The sequence below is a fragment of the Anomalospiza imberbis genome, chromosome 3 (genome assembly GCF_031753505.1).
Source record: "Anomalospiza imberbis isolate Cuckoo-Finch-1a 21T00152 chromosome 3, ASM3175350v1, whole genome shotgun sequence".
In the NCBI taxonomy this organism is placed as follows: Eukaryota; Metazoa; Chordata; class Aves; order Passeriformes; family Viduidae; genus Anomalospiza; species Anomalospiza imberbis.
Window position 1 is genome coordinate 97,091,346 of NC_089683.1, and position 18,110 is coordinate 97,109,455.

The window sequence follows — 18,110 nt, forward strand, 5'->3', positions numbered from 1 at the left end:
GATTCAGCTTTGATGACCGATTAATTATGAGAAATACTTTTCAATAAGAAAGAAAAAACAGTTGTGGTTTCAGAAAAAAATTTAGATTTGAGTGGGATGCAATTTAAAAGCTCAGAAGCTTGTCAGTGAAGAGAGTAAAAAAACTCTTTGAAACCTGGATTCAAACATTTCCTTTTTGTTGGTCTAATTTAAAATGTAAATAAAACTGGAAACACAAACAGAAGAGTAAGTTTTTGAGGGGAACCCAATACAAGCTACAGCTTTTGCCCAACTTAAGTATTATAAACCCAGGTTTCTTCCATGGAAATCAGGACAGAGAATAGTTTTTAGAGTGACAAAACCAAGGTCTCCTGGGGCTATGAGCTATAGAGTTCTGTGGAGGTGGAGGCACGGAAAAGCTGACTCAATACCTTGGCGTTCAAGCCATACACAAGATAGTCCCATCTTATGTGCCTTCCTTGCTGGAGGGGGATCCAGGAGATGAATGCCATGCTCCTGCTCTGTTTGTTTCACAGTATTTACATGTCTGTCTTGTAAAGACATGCTTGTGTCTAGAGGGCTGGGCCAAAGCTGTCCTTCCAGGGAGCACACAAACCTGAGGATGTCTCTTAATAGTAACAACACTACAAATCAAAAGTGGTGGCAGATACAGCCATTCTGAGTGAGTTAGTGACGTGGCATAAAACCTGGGCACTGCTTCTGACAGCTGTGAGGTGCTGCAAGATGCGACCATTCCTTGCAAAACTCCCAGCTTTTAAAGGTTTAGGACAGCTTCACAATAATTTTGTGTGCGGCTGTTCTCTGTATCACAGGTTATTGTAAGAATTATAATAGGTAGGAAGATGCAGTCAAGAGTGCCACTGTCTTGTAAACCAGAAGATAATCTTTGGTTTTGAATTAACTTTTTATGTACTTTTTTTAACTTACTATATTTCCTGTAAAGCTGTGTGTGATGGTATTTCCAATTGAAATAAAATATTTGTCTTCCACCCCCTCATTAGAGAAAATCATCTGCACAGTTTGATGACCTATTTTCATTGGTTGTGAGAAACCAGCTTGTGAGAAATCTGGCCTTACCTCAAAAAGACTCTGATAAAAACAGGTCTAGTTTTTGAGATCATAGCTTTCTTTGTGTAAAATCCTACTTAGTTTGTGGATTAGTCACCCAAGTAACCTAATCCATGTGCCAGAGTTTTCAAATTATTGAGAAAAGACTAAGTAGATGAGCATTTTTTTTTCCTTTTAACTGCCCATACTTTCTCACCTGGCATTTTTATTTTATTGAAAGCAGTACCTAAAGTACCTTCTGTGTATGTTTTTAAAATGTACACATACTTTTAAACCTGGTGGCACCTACCACTACCTGCCTCACATGTATTTGATTTTGAATGGTGCTTGTTGGGACTTTCCGCATGTAGCGAGCAGCTTGAGAACTCTGTCAGTAATGGAAGTTGATACCTTCTATTAGAGATAGCATGTAATAGGCAAAGGGAAATTTGAAGTGCTCACACTGACATCCTTAGGAATTTTTATTCCAGTAGTAGGACAAGGCAGTTTATTCTTAACATGGAGATATTTCATAATGTGATCAGAAGTCCTCTATAGCTCCTCGTGTGTTTGGAAGCTTAGAATTTCTCATTTTGCTTTTTTAATTCTGTTAGTTTAAGAACTTGAGCTGATAGCTGCCCTGCACATGTAAGCATAAGGCTACAGTGACCTGAATTTTAAATACTTTTTTTTCTTGGACAAGAATAACAGAGTTGATTGGATATCATCCAGAGGAGCTGCTGGGTCGTTCAGCATATGAGTTCTACCATGCCTTGGACTCGGAGAGTATGACCAAGAGTCATCAGAACTGTAAGTCACATTCTTATTTTTGTCACTTTCATGTAAAGCATAAACTGTGGGTACCTCAATACATACTTGAAAATACACATGCATTTTGTGTACAGATACTCTCCAAGAGCAATATTTACACCAGGTTACTGTGCTTATCTAGCTGAAATCTACTGCTGGTCCTTCCAGAGGGCCTGGGTTTTGCCATAATTAAAACTAAACTTGGATGTTAGAGAGAAGAATCACTGTCTCTCTAAGGTACAGTGCAAAGTTCACCTGAAAATTTGAAAAGCTGAGTTAGGCAGTTCTGCCCTGGTGAGAAGGGCATTTCCTGATGGCCAAGAAAATTGTGATTGTTCAAAAAGAAAAGGTATTGGTTGGCACGACCTAAATGTGGCCTTCCAGTACCTGAAGGGAGCCTACAGGAAGAATGGAGAGGGACTATTTACAAGAGCATGTAGTGACAGGATAAGGAGGAATGGCTTCAAACTGACAGAGGCTGGATTTACGTGAGATATTAGGAATAAAGTCTTTAGTATCAAGGTGGTGAGGCACTGGAACAGGTTGCCCAGAGAGGCTGTGACTGCTCCATCCATGGAAGAGCTCCAGGCCAGGTTGGATGGGGCTCAGAGCAACCCGATCTAGTGGAAAGTGTCCCTGCCTATTGCAGGGGCTGGAACTAGATGATCTCTAAGTTTCCTTAAAGATCCCAAGCCATTCTATGATTATCTTTCTCATGTGCTGTTGGACTCAGCAGGCAGAGCTAAAGGGAAATAGGAAGAGCTTATTGCAGTGTTTTTTTGAATGTCCCTCTTTTGCTACCAAATAACAACAATCTTTTCCATCCAAAGTAGATGTGCAAGGAGATTTCTTAAAAGGATATTCATTATACAAATAATACCTACTGCCAGGAACAGCTGCTTCTTGTTATTGTTATGCCTATGGGAACTGCCAGTTTTAGTTGTTCTTAAAGTAAAGTATCTGAATTATTCTGGGAGCAGAGATCAGATCTAAGATCTCTCTTCAGCAGGCCACACAGTTATAATTTTCATCTCTTTCACATCAGGTGTCTTAAAGTAATTGGATTTAAATCTTCAGTCTCTGTCCTTAAGAAGTTAGTGCTTTGGCTGGAGACAAGGTAGTGCATTAATGTACAAATGGCATTTCCCACCCTTGGCTGTTATGCCCCCCCAGAACCAATTTACTGGAGAGGTCTAAGCAGCAAATCACTAAAACGTCTGCAGATGCTCTTTTAATAGAAACAAAGCAATGCAGCTAGACTGGAACCTACAAGATCAAAAAAGAAACCCCACACACCTTGTAGTTGCTGTGATCAAGGCCTCTGTCCTCAGGAAAAAGCCCATGACTTAGGTCACATCTAAAGGGAATTGGCCACCAAACAGACTTATAGAAAGTATTTCTGTACTTCCCAGAAAAAAGTTGCAGCAAAGAATAGCTGACTGACCTTAAGGGGTTAGCTCCATTGGCAAAGATTCAGGACAGTTTTAAGCTGAAATGTTTCTTGAAAAACTCTTTGGCATTGATGAAAGTTTTGTGCTGTAAAACAGTGTTGATATGAATCATCCTGTTTCCAAAGCTGCTTAAACTAAAAAAATAAATCAGCCCATACTCAGTGAGAGTTATCTGGGCATGTAATTTTAAAAATTGTTTCTTAGGTAATATGTTAGTGTTTTTACCAGTAAAAATGAATAAGTGGTATTTATAGATAGGATGTTAATATCCTGTGCTGGGCTATTGAAAGTCATCCTGTGAAATCAGGGGTGTGAGCTGCGCTGGTGCTTTAGAATTACTGAATTTGATTTCTAAGAATGAGACAGTACTGGGAGGGAATGAACTGGGAGCTGGCAATCCATCTGGTAACAGAAAAGGGAAGGGTGAGCAAGCCCTTGGTGGTAATCCCTATCTAGTTAATTAAATGGGAGCACTGAGTTACTTGTCCATGTGAAGATTTTTGGAGGGTTTCTAGTCCCCACCATGACCAGGCATTAACAGATGTTGCTCCTCACTCCAGCTTTGCAATCACCCTCACATAGTGCAGGCTGTATGTCCAGATGTCACTTGTGCCCACTGAAAAGGACCATGTCCTGCAAACCTGCTGCAGGGTACAAGGTCTTATCAAGAAGCAGAATGAGAGCAAGAATAAGTCTTAGAGGGGTGGTGTTACAACAGCAGAAGTCCTCAAGACACTGCACAGGTTATCAATGTTTAGGATCAAACTGTTCCATAGGATTTATGATAGCACAGGATCAGCATGGATTATCTTTTTACTGTTGGAAGCACAGGACCAAAGTCTATTGCTGTGATAAATGCAATTTCCCACAACAGAACCATCAGTTTAAACTGCCAGCTAATTTGACCCCTTTAGTTTTTCTATGATAAAGAGTTACAGCATCTTCTAGGACCATCAGGCTTCTTACCAAGTCAGAGAACAACCACAAGGACAAAGTGACAGCAAGCTGTAACTTGACAAAACACACGTAAACCCTTCAAATAGGAAATGCCTGGATTCCATCATGTATGCCATTGAGATGCTGTGTAATGCAGGGTAACCAAGCAGGTATAGAGCTTATACAGACCTTGTTCTTCCAAGCATGTGGCTATACAGAACTTACTCATTTTCCCTGGCCACATCCTTTTGTACGCAGAAATAGCCACCTCAAAATTCATGTTCAGCAGATTTGCATTTATTAAACAATAATTTTTATTAGACGTATGCTATGTATAGAGTATATCTCCTTGCAATAATGCAGTCATCAATTCTGACAGTGCCCACCAGTTAGCAGAAGTTCAGCAAGCCTTGCAAGGAAATCATGGTTTTGTGTTCTACTAAATTCATCCCCGCCTTCCCCCTCTCTCCACACAAAGATAAGGAATATAATTGGAGCCTATTTCATTGACATGTAACTAGTTCTGTACAGATACAGGTAATGTATACTTCATAAAAAGTTTAAAAAATAGAGACATGAGAAGTTCACTCTGAAGACAGAACCTTAAATGTAGCATTGATAACAAAGTCAGCAGTTACAAGTGTATTAGTAATTTATGAGATTACCCCCTGGAGGGATTCTGCTGTACTTTATTATATCAGAACATGACATGCTTTGAATAATAATAATAAAAAAGATTAAAGCAGTAAAAAGCTTCTTTGTAATGTAACAGGCGCCTACACTGTGACTCTTATTGATGAGCTGATGATTAGGAAGCTGTGTAATTATGTTTCACAAGCAGAGCAGAACAGTCCAGTCACTAAAACACTTTGAAATGAAAGCCTTTTGATTTTGTTCCACCAGAAGTATTTAATCAATATAAGTAATGTTCTACTTTGTCTAAATAAATTAAATGAAGGATGATTAAATACTCCTAGAAAGAAAACAAACAAACTTCAGAAATAGAAGGATAAACATGGCAACAATTATCTGCAAAACAGTTGTTGTATTTCACAGGCCTGGATTTGTACATTTGTATGGTGGCAATATAGGAGAGGCTGACAATAGCTAGCTTCTTTTAATGGCCACATTCACAAGGAACTTTTCTGTAAAAAGACCATGGTATCAATTTTCTAGTCCTCCTGAGTCAAATTGCATTATTTCTAGGGCATTAGTTTGATGGCATACTTGTTTTGTATGTAAAAGCTGATTAAAAGGAAAGGTTGCCAATGTGTGGTCAAAGGTTTAGTTTGGCCAGTTCCCACTTCTGCTGCTATTCAGTGGGATTATGTCTGCTTACAAGTACAAGCTCTTATTAGTGCAAGTACTGCTTGTCTACTCCAGCCCTAATTTTTTTGCCATTGATCAACATTATTTTTCCTTCACTGACAGCTTTGAATTACAACAGACAGAACATCATAAAACCTTACATCTCAGAAGTCCAAAGCTCCACACTGAAAACTCGTTCTCTGCAATTACTACAAAATAATGGGGGATAGCAGGGCTACAGATTTCACCCTTCAGACATTTAGAAGCTTTAAACCAAGTTGTACTATTGTCAGTTTACTGTTTGAGAAATACAGGATAGTTCAAAAAAACAGTTAAACAAACACTACTTAATTTGGTCGTGTGGGTCTTGGTTTCTCCTAGGCTGCTAATTCCAAACTCTTGCAGAGGAACAACACAGTTCAACCAGAGAGAGAAATACAGTAGTTCAGCTTTTTTTTTTTCTCTAGAAAAAAGAGTCCTGTTTACTATTCTTACTTTTGATACCTTTTTAAGAGTGATATTGCTACCATAAGGTCTTAATTTAAAAAAAAAATCTTAGCGAATATAGCTTTTAAATCACCTGATTTTTATATTTATCGATTACCTAAATAAGGAAACTGTAGTTTCCTCAATAAATTCACTTTTCTACAGATCAGTCTGGGAGCCTGTCACTTCTACAACAGGTACTCAAGAAACATGCAGTCAGCAGGCATTGTTGAGGTATTATATTAAATTTTTTCCACATTCTGATCTGAAGATTCAGACCATCTCAAAAACTCCAATACCAGAATTCAAATTTTCAGTCTTGAGTAGAAGCCTCAAATGAACAGCTCCTTTCATGTTTAAAATGGCTGCATTTCCCCAAAGTACATCCCTTGTCCACAAATGCCTTAGTGCACTTCCACATAATGAAAACTCAGAAGTGGGTGTATTTAGAACAAGTGTTACACGTTGTGTGTTCCTGTCCTGATGCATTATTTATATCTCTGCCCCCTTTTCTCAGTGTGTACAAAAGGTCAAGTAGTGACGGGCCAGTACCGTATGCTTGCCAAGCACGGGGGATACGTATGGCTGGAGACCCAAGGAACAGTGATTTACAACACCCGAAACTTGCAGCCCCAGTGCATCGTCTGCGTCAACTACGTGCTGAGGTGGGTTTAGGGGACACACCAGAGCACGTGTGCATTCACATGCTGGAGAAACGGAATATTTGGAGGAACTTTTCAAGGGTCTGTTTATTCAACGGTGTTGTTCTGAAATCAGTTTAGTCATGTTTGTTCAGTCTTGTTTACTGATGTTAGACATCGATGAAAAATGTGGCATGCCTGTTCTCATATGAGCTGTTGAAATACACCACAGCCCTTCTCCTCTGCAGAGTGGCTGCTGTGCTTGTACAACAGAGAATAAGGTCTGCACCGAAGATTTTATTGTGTAACACAACTGCTAATGTGTTTTGTTTTTCTAGTGCTGTGACCAAGACATAAAACTAAGTAGTAACTGTATCATATGTTGCTAGGAGAAGCTGTTTACAGGATTAAAAATCAGGACCAATCAGAAGTTTTGCCTTCATTTGGCAAAACTCAAGTTTTTTTGGTCCTAGTTGGGGCCAAAATAGGAAATACTTATTTGAGTGATAGTCTGGGTCATTACAGCCTTGACTACATCCCTTTAAAAAGCAGAGCAACAAAGCCCTGAGTATTCCCACAGAAGTCCTGACCACACTCTCTGCGTTATCCGAAATGGTGGTGCTCAGCAACGCTGGAATTGTGCCTTGCCTGTCGAGAGCCTGGCATGCAACCGAGAGGCCAAAGTGCTCCTATAGCCCCAGCTTCAGGGAGTTTGTACTGCCCACTTTATCCACATCTTTCATCTTGATGGTACAAAATGCCTAAAACCTGTTCTCTCATTAGTGAAATTGAGAAGAACGACGTTGTGTTCTCCATGGACCAAACAGAATCACTCTTCAAGCCCCACCTGCTGACAATGAATGCTGCCTATGACAGCGGCATCCCTGTGACAGAGAAGAGTGACTTCTTGTTTACTAAGCTAAAGGAAGAACCAGAGGAACTTGCTCAGCTGGCACCAACACCTGGTGATGCCATTATTTCCCTGGATTTTGGTTAGTATTTGTATAAATTATTTTTGTGCAACAAAGAACCACATGTGAGCCTACATTTAGAAACTTAGTAGACAAGGTCTGTTTGCTGTGTGTACAAATTGGGAGTAAAGGCTAAAAGAGCCCACATGCTCACACCAGTGGAAAATTTCTGTGAATGAGAGCAGAATCAGGCTTTCTTGCTGACTAAATAATGTGCATTAAGTCTATGCCAACTTATTGTCATGGCAACTAGGAGCAGTGTTTGCTTTTAATGAATAGCTGCAGTTATATCATAACACTGCACCAGCTAAAAGTATTCATTAATGTTGTTAAAACCCCATCCAGGAACACAGAAGTTTGAGGAAGCCCCTGCCTTCACCAATGCTGTTTTGACACCAAACAAAGCATGGCCGATGGAAGTGAAAAGCCACCCTGCTCAAGGTGAAACACTGACAATACCATCCTTTACAATGCCTCAGATTGCACCTGGAAGCAGTACTCCAAGTGCAAGCAGCAACAGTAGCTGTTCCACGGTAAGAAGAGCTTAAAAAACATTAAAAAGCATGTTATGTTTTGTATCCAAATCCCATCTATATATATATAGACAACATTTTTGTGTTGGCACTCCTGACTCACTTCTTCCTAGCAAGGCCCAGAGTATCTTTATTTTTCCTACACTGCATCATGCTTTAAGAATTAATAGCAAAACTATGAAATGGGAACAATATCCTGACTTCACATTGCAGTCCTCATTGTCTCCCAGCTGTCCCTTTAGTAATTACTGTAACATATAAAACAACTAGTAGGAGAACATAACTTTCATGGAGTTAGCCTTATAAAAAAGCCAATGTAAAATTGTGTGGCCACTGGGATCATTGCCCCAGACCTATCCTCCTTCTGTTAAGCAGAAGCTATAGCTTTTAGGAAGCTTAGCCAAGTCAGGCTTTTGAGAGCAGCTCCTTGGAGTCTCCCACTGAAGAAATGAATGTGCTTCCATGGCACTGGCCCCAAGAGCTGGAGCCACTCTTACCGGAGGGCATCCAGTCTTAAGAAAAGCACGGCGGTATTGCTAAGCGTCTTCTTTCTTGACAAAAGTATTTAATGATGTACATTTCTTGTTCCTGGTCTAAGTTGCCAAAAAATATTTAAAACAGGATGACAGCTAGGTTCCTGTAATGGGTACATATGTTTTGCACTGATGATCTTGTGTCAGAGAAAAGTTTCTGATGGCAGTGGACAGTTTTGGGTTCTGAGCACCCTAAATATACCATCTGGCCATTCACTTTTCATAGGAAAAATCTGTTACTGAATAACAGCATGGTATAAATGACATGATGCTAAGCCAGTACTGTGGTTGTCTTCCTGCTTAGAAAAAATTGTTATTTCCATGCAGCCCAGCAGCCCAGGAGATTATTACAGTTCTGTGGATGAAGACCTTAAGATCGAGGTGATTGAAAAACTTTTTGCCATGGACACAGAATCAAAAAGTCAGTGTACCTCCCAGGTAATGAACTCCCTCTTCCAAAAGCCACCAAGATCAGTCTCCTGCTAGTAGACAGTACAGCTGCATGTTGTGTGTGCAGATATTGGGATACAGCATATTGATGCATATTAACAAAACAGCCCACTTCCAAGAGCTGCCATGTCAATCTCTGTCCCTAATTCTATGAAATATGAGGTTTGGAGTGCCACTGTGGTGGCACTGCTAAGAAGAATGGATCACCAGAGAGCTTTTCAAAATTTGTAGATTGGATAAGGAATATAAACAGCAGCAATTTGTTTTTTAAATGCAGCCGAATTACTAATGAGTAAACATCCTTTCTAGAACAAAATATAAATAAACTAATTCTTGCAAAACAACCAAATGAGAGAGGAATGCCCCTCGTAGCACACATCTCCTTTAACTACAAAATGAAAACTCATTTTAGATATATGCTTCCTCTTTTTCCCCTTGGAAGTTTCCAGAGAGACTTGACAATTCCGTGCACATAAAGTAACACAGTCTCCAACTCCTGCATTCTAATAATGATGTAAGTGTAGAAATTTCCCCTATAAATAAATAAACCCACTATTACAACATTATAGCAAGTGAGCTAGTGAATAAAAGGTGTGGGCCTGATTCAGCTTATTTAACTTTAGATACTTAATTGAAATGCCTTTGTGAAGAGCTTATACTTTATAGTCGAGAGAAAGGAACAGGCACTGCTGATTGGTAGCACAGACCTCACACTCATCTCTATCTATTAATCCTACACAAAGTTTGGGATGCTGGGGCCCAAATTAGGTACTTCCATTAGCCAACACTTCAATTTTCAGGCTTAGGTAGGCTGTAATCCATGTTCTGAAGAAATTTTGTCTAAGTCTGGACATAGAAATGAAAGCAAGAGAAAGAGCGGACAGAGAGGAGACAAGGGTGGAGCAGGATGAAAATCACTGCAAGACTTTACATGTGCAAACTTCAGTATTGTCAGATTCAGCATCTGCTTGCTCAGGTGTTTCCCACCACATCAGCTGCTTTGGTGGGAAAAATGAGTATTATAAAAGTGCTGCAGGGTTTGGGGGGCCAACATTGATTATCCTCTCTGTTCAGCTCTGGTCAAATGCCAAGAGAAGTGAATGTAGGTATGACTAGTCCTCCAAGGGAAAAACAGAATACATATTTAAGTTTGATAATGTCCTTCTGGCTACATTTTTTCAACCCTCACATTTTTAGACACCTTTTTTTATGTAGCTGGATTATGAGAAAGCTGTGTTTTCTATTTTAACATGAAAAAGCCTGAGGTTGAACTACATGCCCCATGTTGTAGAGTCTTGGCAGACAAGTTATTCAAAGCTTAGTGAAACAGCATCTACTTCAGATCACAGTGATGCTGGAGGCTGCATGCAAGCTGCTTTAACAAATATTGCTCCTCTGAAAGGTTTTTTCCTTCAGTTTGTTGTCTTAATTTTGCTGCTGATGATATGATGAACATGTTATGCTATGCTATGCTAGCATAGAAATAAGACACCTTTAAATAGGACTTTGCCAATTTCATTAGGTAAATTTGGCATACAGTGGTGTTTCAGCTTTGTTAGTATTCCATATCACACTAACTGCCACGACTATTACTAATTTATAGTTTCTTTATGAACTTACTTTGTCTTTGCACAGACTGACTTTAATGAACTGGACCTTGAAACCTTGGCTCCTTACATTCCTATGGATGGAGAAGATTTCCAGCTCAGCCCCATCTGCCAAGAAGAAAGTCCTCTCTCTGAAAGTGCACAAAATACCCAGCAGCATCTAAGTAGCATGAGTACCATCTTCCAACCCCTCGCTCCTACTTCACAGAATCAGTTCCTCCCAGAGAAATATTGCCCACAGCTATCAAATGAAAAAATTAACTCTGGTCATGGGTCCCTGTCATCGGCGTTCTTTAACAATATGAGTAGGCCATCCCTGCCACCATACCATGACCAAGCCAGCACTCCCCTGTCTTCGATGGGAGGAAGATCAAACACCCAGTGGCCACCTGATCCCCCATTAGAATATGTTCCTGCAAAATGGAGACTCATGGATAAATACTCAGGATCCCTATCAAGTTCCCCCTCAGGTCCACCAATAACTTCTCAGAGAGTGCCCATATATAAAAAAAGGTACATGTTTCTGTGGTATAACTATGCATATTTATCCAGAAAATATTCTGGGAAATGAGAAGGGTCATAATCTTGAAAATTTTTTCTCAATTCAGCTGAAACAATTTTTTGTGATAGGCATCAGATTGCAGCTCTGGGGAAATTATTGTGGTGCTCTCCCAGTGGCAGGAGTCTGAAGGAAGCAGAAGTGGGCTAATTTTTCATTGCCTGTAAGGATAGGCAAATGAATTTCCTGCTGGTCCGGTTAAAATTACACCAGTAATTTTGCAAAGCATGTTTGACTTTATGCAATTTAAGAACAGTACCAAAAAGACTTACTGGTCCAGCAGTAGTAGGGACACACTCATACTTTCTTACCTTGCATATATTTTCTGCACAACAGAAAATGGGGAAGAGAGAGGAGCAAAAGTACATTATTACTGGCATATGTAAATACTACAGCCAAGACTTAAATTGCAGGCTCTTTTTCTACAATCTTTTTGTTTGCTTTCTTACATGTGAACAGTATGTGATGAGATGAAGATCAGAGGGCACAGTCCTAGAAGTTGCCTCATAGCTAGAAGTTTCTCTGTGGAGAGAAACTCTGTTTCTTCTCTTGAGTTTTCAATGTTGCTCACACTGACATGTTCAGGAAGTACATAAAACAGCAATGATCATTTTAAAATGTGAAGCTGTGCGGTTTGCTTTTTTGAATTTCTTGTTGGCAGAAATACCAGTATCTGAATATGCATCTGGAAAGAAAGGGTTTGTCCCCAGTCAACAACTTGTGTGTTCATACTCAGTATGTAAAGCAAGGGGACATGCATGGCTCTCAAATCCAATTCTTAAGAATTACATTACTTTCTTTTCCACAGCATTTTTTTGTCTGCCTGGAGATCCCTAGGGGCTGTTTATGCTAAACTTTCATAAGTCTTTGATCCCAAATGTCAAAAGTTTCTAAAGATGGTGGGAAGACTAATAAAAGGAAATAAAACCATTTGATGTTTGAGATCTGTCCACTGGCAAGTCTCAGACACCTTAAATGTCTTTTAATGAACGAAGAATCTGTAAATGAACCAGATGATTTTGATTTGCCTTCCTGTGCACTCACAAAGATCTCCTCACCACAGGCCCCTTGATGCTTTTGGACAACGAGGCATAGATGTAAACCCAGCAAGACTTGCTCTGTCTAACAGTTTGAAACTGAAGCGACAGCTGGATTATGAAGAACAAGCCTTGCAACAGCTGAGTGGGGTAATAATTTCTTAATGCATGCCCTTCACAACTTTGGACTCACCATGGTCATCAGTGTAATTGTTTGTTTTGCTTCCCTTCTCATTCTAGGTAGATCCATCTGTCATTAACCCATCTCACCTAATGTGGAAGAGAATGAAATTTCTCAAGGGGGAAAACTGTTCCTTGGTTACAGAAAAGAAGTCTCTCAGCACAGGTGTTCTTACTGGTAAGACAAAAGAAAGTGGTTTTGCAGTGTTACATATTGGAACACCATTTTAAGACAGGTTGGATAGGGAAAAAAGCTCTCTCAAAAGGAAATGTAAATAAGCTCTGTAAATATTACATTAAGCTAAAATTAAAGATCAAGTTGTAACACTAAGAGCTGAACAATTTAAAGGTACATTTGATAAATACCATTTAGTTGGTTCCACATATATTCACACACTTGCTTAGGAGGGAACAGAAAACAGCTTAATGGAGCTGTGTTTACCTCCTGCTGATCCAAGGTGTGAATATCTCAGAGCTAGAACAGATACTGCTTCTCTACAACACTGTGTTTCCTTACACAAGCATATCTTGACTGCAGTACTACTGCTAGAGCTGGGGCTACTTCTAGACTTTCTTTGTGATAAGATGTATTATCTACTATAATTACTGCACTGGCTTCATTTAGCTTTTTTTTTCCCTACTATTTAAATAACAGATGAATTTTTCTGTAACTCAAGAGGTCTGAGCCAACCAATGAATCAACTGCAGCAACAGCAGCAGCAGCATCAACCCACCTGTGACAGTCCGGGTGAGAATGTGAAGGCAGGAGCGTTTCCCCCTCTGTTTTATAGTTCCCACTGTCAGGACTACAGTGTCCAGCCAGCTCATAAAGCATCGGGTAAGAGCTGTCAAACACAGAGATTGGAAAATGTTGGTATTTTGTTCCAATACTGATTCCACGGAAAAATAAAAAACACACAAGGAGGAGGATGATAAAAATCAAAATATAGCACAAAAATCTGTGGTTAAGTGTGAAACTGTAATGTAATTTGTAATATATGAAAAAAATATTTTTACTGTTCATTTCAGTTACACTTAACACCTTTTCACCTTGGAGGACCTGTCATCCTCCATCCATACTCTTGTCTTGTGATAGAATTGATTATTATAGAATTGATTATTATATACTAAACAACTTGGCTACAGCATTGATATGGAGGTTTGTAAGTTAGAGTCTTAACATGTACCTTCTAAATGTTGAAATAAGTAATTAAAGGGGACGTGTGTCTGTTCTTTTTAACATATGAGAGGAGTGGTGTCAATTTAGAAACCATGTCTTTTACTACAGCTTTTCTCATCTGCACCAATATGGTTTTTCTCAGAACAATCTCAGTTTGGGGGTGGAGGTGAAAAACTGCACTTGTTAGTGTGACACTCTTGCAGCAGTTTAAGGAGGGGCAGAGCACAGGTTTGCTCTGACACCTGGAGCTGCTAGTGGTTTGAGGCATATTGACATAAAAATAGAATGAAACTGTTGTAAACAGAAGAGGTGGGAGGAAACAAGTGCCCTTTCTAGTCTCAGCACCTTAACTTACTTCACTGCCATGTTCCAGGTATGACCAGTCGCCTGCTGGGGCCCTCCTTTGAGCCCTACTTGCTGCCCGAGCTGACAAGATACGACTGTGAGGTGAACGTGCCCGTGTTGGGCAGCTCGATGCTGCTGCAGGGCAGCGAACTGCTCCGAGCGCTGGACCAGGCGACCTGAGCGACCCCGCAATATTCCACGGCCTATACTGTTCAAACAGCTTCTGGTTTTAAATATATTTTTGCAAGTAGACAATTTCTAATACCAGTACACTTTTACAGGATTTTACTTAGATATTGAACCTGTTGTCCACATTACCAAATAGTGGCCTTTTGAAGTTACTTACTTTATTATTCATATTAAAGAAATACTTCTACTGTATTTTCTGTATTGCAATTAAAGTGGTGTTTAGAGAGTTTGATTACCCTCCCCTTATCTCATTACCTTTAATTTATATTCTGAATTTTTTTTTTTCAAATTTCATGCTAATAAAAAGCTGTGGTATAAATGCCTCATCATGTGATACTTTGGCTGCAGTATTGCAAAGATATATTTTTATTGCCAAAGATGAATGAAACAAATTTGATCTCCAACCACAGTTTTTTGTTGATCTGCCAAATTAAAATCCTTTTGAGTATTTCTGTTTTCCAGCATTTATTTTATTGTAACTTTAATAACTTTTGGAAAACCATACTAAGGAAAAAATCCTAGCCTTCTGCCTCCCATCCTTCATTTTATACACTTTGTTGAAAGAAATGTGAATGGTGAAATGCAATGTTTGTGGGTATCTGTGAAAGTTGCACGTTTTAAGCTTTTTTCCTCAGAAGCAAGTCACATTCTCAGCTGCCTTAACCTGGCTTAGCTCTACAGCCAGGGGAGTCCTACAGATTTGCCCCAGTGGAGGATTTAGGCCTCTGATTTCATTTGTGTTGAGGTTTCTTGTTTTGTTCTTTGTTGTTGCCTTTATTTTTTACACAAAACAGATTTTTTTTTTAATTATTATCTCTTTCTGGGTCAGTTGTTAATCATCTCTTGGTACTTTTCGCTATATCTATGACACAACTACTTCAAGAGCTGTTTCTGCTAGAAACTTGTAGTATTTGTTATGATGTTGCTGATATTTCAGGAATCAGAGCAGTGGCCAGTACTAACACCTCTAATTAATGTTACACTTTTTCATTTTATATGCCAACTAGCAATATAATTGCAATATTGAATCAAAAAATCTCAACAAGTATTTTCCAGTGTATTAGGCTAACTCAGTTATAATTTGACAAAAAGAATTAGGGATTGCATAGTGAGATGAATAGCCAGCAGGGAGGTCTCTCATTTTTACTTGCATTAAATTAATCAGTAGCTAAAAAGTCATTAAAATGCAGCCAGACATTTTCAGAGCTCTTTTTCAACTATCATTAATTGTCATGCACATATTTTAAAAATAGAGCTTTGCATGCTTTCAAAGGGTTTTGAAAGTTTAAATTACAACATCTCTAACAGCAAAAAATAATACAATAAAAGGCAGGTGAGCAGTTCTGATTTAATACATACAGACTTAGATCTGTGTTGGAATCTATCTTGTTTCCTCCACTGGTGTAAATCACTATAGATTCACTGAAGAGAATTAAACAGTGGCAAAGTACTAAAGGTAAAAATTTGGCCCAGAAACTTAGAACAAAAATATATTTTTGCGACTTCTGAGTCTGCTGAAGCATGGTGTATAAAATTGCTTTATTTCACGCACTGACACTTGCATAGAGAGAGCCTTGGGTTCATAGAGCACTTCTGAGTTCGCTGTGCTAAGCGAGTCTTAACCACACATACTTAGAAAAGCTGAAGACCTTTTGTTATGGGTACATGATGTAAAAAAAATATACTCCCTATTGTAGGCAATCTTTCAAGGGTTTATTACCAAAAATAATCTACTCGTAAAGTGAAGATATTACTGTGTGAAAAAATTTATTGTAAGCATCAACATCTGATGAAAACTGGCCATCCACATTTGACAAATTTGCAGTGGCACAGACTTAAGGCTTCAAGGATTAAAGACACTTGAATACTGCTCTTCTGTTTCTTATTTGTGTAGTTTCAGCATTAAAAATGTTATACCCTAACAGTTTACTAAAACACTCTGAAAAAATATTCCATGTCTTAATATTAATCATACTTTTTATCATAATTATTTCATAATCTATATTGCTGAATTCTTATTGAGAATATTATAACTGTATGGGAACTTTAACTTGATAAGGAAATGTATTTTGACACTGATACCTTATTAAAGTATACTGATCCTAAATTCTTTGTGACTCATTTGCTATGAATTTGTTATTTGTTGTATCATTGTAAAACAAAAGTATTTATTAAATTATTTATAGAAAATAAAGGTTTGCATTGATCTTTGAAGACTGAAAGAACAATCAAATGCTACCCATGTTTGAGAGCTGGGAAGGAGCCTGCCAAAGGTCCATACTATCAACTGTTTTGTAGAGTTTACCTGGCTTGCCTCACAAGAAGAATTAATGCCCTGCCGACCACTGCCCTTCTGGAACTTGTCTTGTGGCTCAGACCACTGCTTCTATTTCAAAACTCTATCTGAGGAGCTGAGGGTGCCTTTTGTAATGCTACGCTTACAAAAAAAAAAGAGAGAAAAATTAAGTCCAGCAAATCACAGTTCAGAGGCTGAATTGCCACAGTTCCCAACCTGAGTTTTGGTGGAGAAACAGAAGCCATCATATTCTAGCAGTCTTGGCAAGCCCCTGACTAATGGGCTTTCCCCATCAAATCCTTCCAAGCCTCTGCTTTACTCTGACAGTAGTCATTATTCCCAATGCTGCTGTTAAACAGGTCAGTCCTTTTCTGTGTGGAAAATGCCAGTTTTGCCTGTGTAATTACACCGATCACATAGTAGGAGGACAGACACATTAAAAAATTAATTTCCAAACATGCACCTAAACTTCAGTGCCGTGTGGAAGCTGTTAATGCTTGATCCTTCTGATACCTGCCTTTGACACATGCAGTGCCCACACAGATGGCAGTGAGCTGCTCAAGCAGCAGCAATTCTTGTGAAGAGCCTGCAAAAGTGGGCTATCGTTACCCTCTTTCTTAGACTGGACACTCTGTAGGAGTGGAAAGCAAATCCTTGCCTCTAAATCTCTTGTAATTAACATTAACTATACAAAACTCTCCCTTTTAAAGTATCCCCTTAGTCTGTCTAAATGTCCCCAGGACTAATTTAGCACAGCAGATCCTAATCCAGCTGAGTATTGGAAAAAGAACAAAAAACAAAAACAAAAACAAAAAAAACCCAAACAAACAAAAAAAAACCTATCTCTGAAATAGAGATTAACCTGTTACGATCAACTTCTATCTTTTGAAGAGTGCAATAGCTAACTGTTAATATAAATTAGTGCTGTCAGGCATTATTTTTTGGGGTGTCCAAACAGCTGATTGCTCACACACTCATACTTAAGAGGGTCCTGCATTCACCATTCCCGTGTTCAAATAGCTGAAGGAACATACTGGTAATGCCTTGAGCTGCCTTTTTTCTTTCCCCCTCTACAGCTAAACACTTCTCATGTTAGTGAGCTTTAACAGTTTTTCCTTACATATATGGACATTCTGGACAGCTAAACTCTGACAGTACAATTTACATACCCCAAAGACCCAAACCCTGGTCAGAAACACAATGCAACCTATGAATTAATAGCTGAATAGGGATTTATGGTGGCTTTTTAATTTTTTTTCTCCCCAGTAGGCCAGCGGAAGTGCTTAAAATTCAGCGTACATCATCTTTCACTGTCTAAAAGCACCATTTCTTGGCATCAGACTTTGTATCTCTAACAGCACAGCACTGATCCCACTGATGTTGTTCAACACTCATTACATTCTGCTGAAAAATTGGCCTGTTTTGCCAAGCTCTCATGACTTGGGCTGGTCTCTGCCTCTGGCTGATTTTCAAGTCTATCATCTTTTTAAAATGATCAAGCAACCATTTTTCCTGGAACACAGAATTCACTCAGGTAAGATTCATGATATT

At 39.0% G+C, this 18,110-nt stretch overlaps 1 protein-coding gene and 1 long non-coding RNA gene across 5 annotated transcripts in view; one reads left to right on the top strand and one right to left on the bottom strand.

The window, feature by feature from the left end:
• The window catches only part of EPAS1 (endothelial PAS domain protein 1), a 76,731-nt gene extending 60,361 nt beyond the window's left edge, over window positions 1-16,370 (top strand). For 3 of the 4 annotated variants that reach the window (XM_068185891.1, XM_068185888.1, XM_068185892.1), the window contains 10 exons: window positions 1,751-1,857; window positions 6,556-6,703; window positions 7,463-7,671; window positions 7,996-8,183; window positions 9,044-9,154; window positions 10,802-11,286; window positions 12,381-12,519; window positions 12,610-12,727; window positions 13,205-13,387; window positions 14,103-16,370. In XM_068185891.1, the coding sequence (XP_068041992.1) occupies window positions 1,751-1,857; window positions 6,556-6,703; window positions 7,463-7,671; window positions 7,996-8,183; window positions 9,044-9,154; window positions 10,802-11,286; window positions 12,381-12,519; window positions 12,610-12,727; window positions 13,205-13,387; window positions 14,103-14,254 (1,840 nt within the window). In that variant the 3' untranslated portion in view covers window positions 14,255-16,370. The remainder of the gene's footprint in view (window positions 1-1,750; window positions 1,858-6,555; window positions 6,704-7,462; window positions 7,672-7,995; window positions 8,184-9,043; window positions 9,155-10,801; window positions 11,287-12,380; window positions 12,520-12,609; window positions 12,728-13,204; window positions 13,388-14,102) is intronic. The other variant, XM_068185889.1, reaches the window with a different exon arrangement.
• The window catches only part of LOC137471505 (uncharacterized), a 73,405-nt gene that overhangs the window by 18,488 nt on the left and 36,807 nt on the right, over window positions 1-18,110 (bottom strand). The gene's annotated exons all lie outside the window — the stretch shown is intronic.